This window comes from Lynx canadensis, chromosome D2, assembly GCF_007474595.2.
Source record: "Lynx canadensis isolate LIC74 chromosome D2, mLynCan4.pri.v2, whole genome shotgun sequence".
NCBI classification, from domain to species: Eukaryota; Metazoa; Chordata; class Mammalia; order Carnivora; family Felidae; genus Lynx; species Lynx canadensis.
The window spans coordinates 55,415,076-55,421,075 of record NC_044313.2 but is presented as its reverse complement, the minus strand read 5'-3'; the positions used below and the strand labels follow the sequence as shown (position 1 = coordinate 55,421,075).

Below are 6,000 nucleotides of genomic sequence, written 5' to 3'. Positions count from 1 at the left end.
CCGGCGCCTCGCTTTGTCCGCCCGTGCAATGGGCTCGTAGCCGCAGCCCGGCGCCGGCGCGCGGGGGCCGGCCCAGGACAAAGGGAGAAGAGGGTTTGCAAACCGGGAAGCGCCGGCGTCAGCGGGCCGGGGCGGGGCCGGGAGGCGGAGCTCGGCCTGCGGCCCCGCCGAGCCCCTAGTCGCAGTGGCCGCGGCGGCCGGGGAGGCAGCGGCGGCGGCGGCGCGGCGGCGACAGTAAGTGCGGGCCGGAGGTCGGGCGCGGGCCTGGCACCCGACCAGCTCTTCAGGCTCCCGGCGGTCCCCTGGGGCTCGCGCTTCGGCGGCCTCCCCGCACGAGCCCTCCCGGGGACTGCTCCACGGGAGAGACCTCAGGGCCTCCGTCCCAGCCCCGGCCCCTCCTCTTGGGCGCCTGTCGCTGTCTCCCACCCCATCGTCCCTTCTCTTCCTTCTTGCTCCCCTCGCCCTCAATTTCCCCCTTTCCGGGTCGCTATCCTCTTTCTCTCGCCGCGCCCCATTCTCTGCCCTCCTCTGTCTCCTCGTGGATTTCCTGAGACCGGACCTCACCACCTGGGGGGCCCGGGTATGGACACATCAGCCCAAAGTATCCAGAAGGTGGCTGACGCTCAGTTCCAACTGGGGAGTCTGAGGCTGGAGGTGTCCACAACCCCAAAGCCCATTCTGCCACGGCCTCTGGGCGGCGCCCTGTGTTCCCCAGCAATGTTTTCCCATAGGTTAGCACCAGCTCCCCTGCCCCCGTTTCACAGGCGGGGAAATCGAGGCCCGAAGGGGAGATTGACTTAGCCACAGTCAGAAACCGGGTCGGAACCGGCAGCCAGTTCCAGATGGTGGCCTGCAGCGGCCCCAGGCACCACCCACTTCTGCTTCTTGGTGCAGGCGCTGCCCCTACCCCCACATCCCCCAGGAAGGGAGCAGGGCCAAGCCCGGCCGGCTCCTGCAGGTGCCTGAGGGGCACACGCCAGGCCACAGCCCGCCCGTGCTGACGATACCACGGCTCTTCCTTCGGTTTCTTTTTCTTTCTTTTTAATCCAAAAGCCAGCAGCTAGCTTTTATGAACCGTAATAAGACTGTGCTCACTCCAATGCCCTGGCCTGTGACCCAGGTCGGAGAAAATTTCTGGCTCCTTCTTCAGAAGCTCAGTCAAGGCTGAATGGTCCCGGACAAATAAATGCCTGGAGATGAGAGTGGGCTGGAGTGACCCCACCGTTGGCCCCCGCACCCGCCCTGTAGCTGGAGCATCTGGAAGGAACCACTTGCCCTTATGTCTGTTGTCCTACACGGGTCATCATTTTTACATTTTTCCACACTAATATAGAAATTTGTGTGTGTCTGCACATGCCTGTGTGCCCACCCTGGTTAGTTTGTTAGTGCTGGGCTCCCTGTGGATCAAGGCTAGGAAGGGCTCTGCTCAACCAGGGGAGTTGAAAATAGACTTGCTGGCTTGGAGGCTTAGGTATGTACCTCTTGCCTGCCGCTCCGGGGTACAAGCTACCCCGGAAGGAGAGAATATCCTGGCCACGCAAAATCCATTCATTCAGCAAACATCGCTGAGGGTGCCCTGCACCCTCTTTGCCTCTGCTCACAGCTCCCTGGCCGTGAGGCCTTCTAGAAGGAGATCTGGACTTGGAGCCAGCAGACGTGGGTTCACACTGCCAGCCAGCCTCCTCTCCCGCCCGGGCCTCAGTCTGCTTGGCTGTGCGACCTCTCTCTTGCCATTTGGGGGGCTGTGTGACCTCGGGCACGTGACGGAACCTTTCCGAGACTCTCTCTTCCTCTGCGAAATGAATCGCAGAGTAGTGCCTGTCACGCTGGGCTGTTGTCAGGCTCAAGTGCGGGCCTTTGACCGGCATTGCATGAGTACTGGGTTGCGTGTTAACTCTTGGCGATTCTTACTGCTCGAATGTGGGACAAATCAAGGCCTCGTTCTTCGCCCCTGAAAAAAGGAGGCAATAATTCCTGTCCTGACTTCCAAGGAATGTTGTGTGGCCCTCCTGAAATAGCAGAGAAGGCTCTGTGCCTGCGGGACGGGGTGTTCCCCTGTCCCCAGGGAAGAAAGGCTCTACTCCGCCTGGCTTGACGCTGTGACTTAAGGCTCAGCCTCTTAATGGGAGCCGAGCTGCGCCGCGTTGATTTCTTGATGTATTGGGTGACGGAGGGGGAGGGGAGCTGCTACGGGAGACACTACAGTGTCCCATCGTCAGCTCTTTGGAAGTGCTGCCATTTATCAAGCTGCTGCCATGTCCTAGGTGCTATATAGAGCATAGAAGCGGGCATACGACTTTTCAGCCGAATCCAGCAGCCAGCCAGCCAGGTGACAAGCCCACGGTGGCGGGGAAGACGCTGACGTTTGTGTAAGAGCTGCTCCCACGGTCCAGGCACTGACAGCCAGCTGCGGTTGTATAACCATCATAAGAAGGCCTCCCTCGGTTTGCAGACAGGGAAATCGAGGCTCCGAAGCAGGGCCACTTGCCCAAGGTCATGTCGGCGATGGTTCCTAGCAGAAATTTCGGTTAGTCTTAGGTGCTATCGCAGATTGGGAGTGGCCGTCTCCTGGTGGGATGTGAGGGACGGAGGTGGGGGCCGGGGCAGGAACTGCCAACCCAGCCTTGGCCGTGGACCTGGTGTGTGACCTTCCACTCTTCGGACCTCTAGCTCTCACAAATTAAATGAGCGAGTGGACTGTTAGATCTCTTAGACACCATGGATTTTTGGTGGTGGTTGTTTTTTTAATGCTATTTACTTTGAATGTCTTTGCTTCTATTTATAGTTTTATTTCTGGACACATAATACATTCATGTCGTTCGAAATTCCAAAGGCACACAAGAGTAGGCAGTGAAGATCCCTCCCTCCCCATCGCCCCTAGCCTCCCTCCTCAGACGTAGCCACTCTTTGAAATTTCTTGTGTGTCCTTCCAGAGGACGTACATACGTATGTGTATATATTCTCCTCCCCACGCAGCCCAGCCCTGCTTTCTGGCACAAATAGTGACATATTCTGTGCACGTCCCTGTCTCTTTTCTCACATAAAGTTGAAAAGAGTTTAGAGAACATTCTATGCTCACCAAGGGTCCTAATTCCTTTTTTTTTATGGCTACATAGAAATTTGAGTGCCTTGAGACCAGGTTTGCCCTTCCGGATCCATTGCCACAGGCCGGCTGTGACACATTGTCGTACTCCGGTCCGGCCCGTGACTTATTTTCTACCTGTGTTGGCCTGCGTGGGAGTCGGGGGCGGGGGGCGGGGGGTGATCCTTTGGTCACTTACCGTTCCGATATCTTGTCTTTCTCCCTGATCCTTAAACGTGAAGCTCTCTAACCAACCGTGCTTTGGTGACCCGGGGGGGGGGGGGGGGGGGGGGGCGTGGTCAGCTTGTAGGACGGGTGCGTCCCTAGCTGTGCCCAGGCTAAGCTTCTGATCACCTGCCCTGTCTCCGTTTCCCTCTCCTCCAATAGTGGCCATGATCTCAGAGGATGACTTTCACCACAGTGCCAACGCCACCTACAGACCTGCAGGCAGCAATCTCCGAGCTGACCAGGAAGCGCTCCTTGAGAAGCTGCTAGACCGCCCGCCGCCCGGCCTGCAGAGGCCCAAGGACCGCTTCAACGGTACCTACATCATCTTCTTCAGCTTGGGCATTGGTGGCCTACTGCCATGGAACTTCTTTGTCACTGCCAAGGAGTACTGGCTATTCAAACTCCGCAACTGCTCCAGCCCAACCGCAGGGGAGGAAGCCACGGGTTCGGACATCTTGGTAAGGAAGTGTTCATCCCGGGAGCGGGTGGGGGCGGTGGGAGCAAGCAGCCTGGTTGGGGCGAAGGGCAGCTTTGCTTGGGTTTCCAGGATGCTGAGAATATGGATGCAAGCCAGTGAGTTGTGTGGAGTACAGTAGAAAGGCTTTAATCCCGAGACATGCTTTGCGTTGTGTGTGAGGCCTCATGCTTCATGTGGTGGGGAAAATGGAAATAGATAAGACACGATGGCAGCCCTCAGACTGCTTACTGTTTCACTCGGGCGGAAGACACGAACGGTGATTCTGTGCGGTGTCACAGGGTGAACCCAAGAATCCAGAGTTCGTGACTCCAGGCATTGGAAAAGGTGGCTCTAATAGCATTAAGGTCAGCTGTTACAGAAAGTTCCAAAAAAGCAGTGCTAAAACAAGCTGGAAGGTAATTTTTCTCTCGTGTTCAAGTCTGGAGGGGCCAGCCCAACGCTGGTATGATGTTCCGTGGGGTCAGAAATTTTGTTGCTCCATCAGGTATAGCTTCCATATTAAGGATCACCTCATAGTCCAAGATGGCTGTTGGAGCTCCAGCCATTACAGCAAGAGGAGGAAGAGAGGCATAGGCACATTCCTGGAAGTCACACTCATTGCTTCTGCTTACATTGCATTGGTCAGAACTGAGTCACATGAGCACATGCGCTGCAAAGGAGGCTGGGAAATGTAGCCTTTAAATATTGTCATTATCCCAGAGAACCGTGTGCCCGGATAAGCTGAGAGATGGTACGGTTAAAGGCGATGGGGGGAAACGAAGACTCGAGGATAAGTCCTTGTCACCAGGGGAGAGATGGCTGTGACTCAGAGCAGGTGGATAAGAAGGGAGAGGAACTTTCAGGTGGGAGAAAAAAACCTGAGCAGAGGCAGGATGGGGGAAAGTTCTGGTGTGTGAGGGGCAGTAAAGCACCGAGCGTTACTCGGTGTGGGGTGCACCTAAGAGAAAAACGAGGCTTGAGGTCATTGCCCGGGCCCCGAAGTCCTTGCTCAGGCCTTGAATGCCAAGGTGAGGAGTGGACATTGTGTTTAGTCGGCAGTGGCACCACGCCCCCTCCCACCATCGGGGCCCTTCACTGTGTAGTATGACTTTTCCCTCGGGCAGGGGCAGTGTTGAAGAAATTATTCTGCCACTTGTTAAAACGGTAAGGAAGGCTCCACTAAGGGAGAGAGGTCGCGCTCAACTCCAGATACTACAAGGACGTGTGGGGATTTATAGCCAAGGAGGAGGGTGAGGGCTCAGTGGATGAAAAATTAGTATGAAGAGCCCTCAAGGGCAGGGGATTCTTGCTAAAGGCAGGCCAAGGGCCTGTCCACCAGGGGTGGGGGATGTGGAGCTTGCTCCTATATCCAGGGCGATCAGATATCAAGGGTGGGGTCTTCTCGAGGAATTGACTTAGCAGGATTCTTGCTAGGACTGGGCTGGGCCAAGATCAAGGCCTAGTGGAGAAGAGGACTCAGAGGTTTGGTTAATCTTTATCTGGAGCCTCGGTGCCCACAGCCGATCTAGGCTGGTGTCTGCTCACTCCTGAAAGCTCACGGATGGGGAAGGTGGGGCATCTCTGAAAGCCTGCCAGATTGGGGGTTGCCAGCTGCCTCTCTCCTCCAGGAGACAAGAAGAGGGAACGCTAGCAGACCGGAGCCATACCCCTCAACTGGCCCAGGCAGTGGCTCACCACCCCCTTTTCTGAAAGCACTTTTGAAATCCCTGACCTAACCCTGAAGAACTTTCCCCAGTCTGGAGCAGCCCTGTTGTCTGTCTCAGGGACTCTACGTGGCTCCACGTTGGAATCACCCAGGGAGTTTTAAAAAAAATCCCAGTCTGCGGCGCCTGGGCGGCTCAGTCGGTTGAGTGTCCGACTTCGGCTCAGGTCATGATCTCACGGTCCGTGAGTTCGAGCCCCGCGTCGGGCTCTGTGCTGACAGCGCGGAGCCCGGAGCCTGCTTCGGATTCTGTGTCTCCCTCTCTCTCTGCTCTTTCCCTGCTCACGTGCTGTCTCTCTCTCAAAAATAAGCAAAGATTAAAAAAAAAAAAAAAAAAAAAAAATCCCGGTCTGAGCCCCACCCCAGAGATTCTGATCAAATTAGGCTGAGGTGGGGAATGGACAGGGTTATTTTAAGACTTCACGCCCTCTCCCCTGGCCCCAGCCCCTTGATTCTGACCCCCTGCCAATGCCTGTTCCTATTGACTGAGGAATTTGTGGACCCCCCCCA

At 56.3% G+C, this 6,000-nt stretch overlaps 1 protein-coding gene across 2 annotated transcripts in view; it reads left to right on the top strand.

Moving 5' to 3' along the window:
• Window positions 1-201: 201 nt before the first annotated feature.
• Window positions 202-6,000, top strand: part of SLC29A3 (solute carrier family 29 member 3) — a 43,304-nt gene continuing 37,505 nt past the window's right edge. The window contains exons 1-2 of one of the 2 annotated variants that reach the window (XM_030334891.1): window positions 202-234; window positions 3,470-3,768. In XM_030334891.1, coding sequence (XP_030190751.1) covers window position 234; window positions 3,470-3,768 — 300 coding nt within the window. In that variant the 5' untranslated portion in view covers window positions 202-233. Of the gene's footprint in view, window positions 235-2,286; window positions 2,528-3,469; window positions 3,769-6,000 lie in introns of those variants that run through there. The other variant, XM_030334890.2, reaches the window with a different exon arrangement.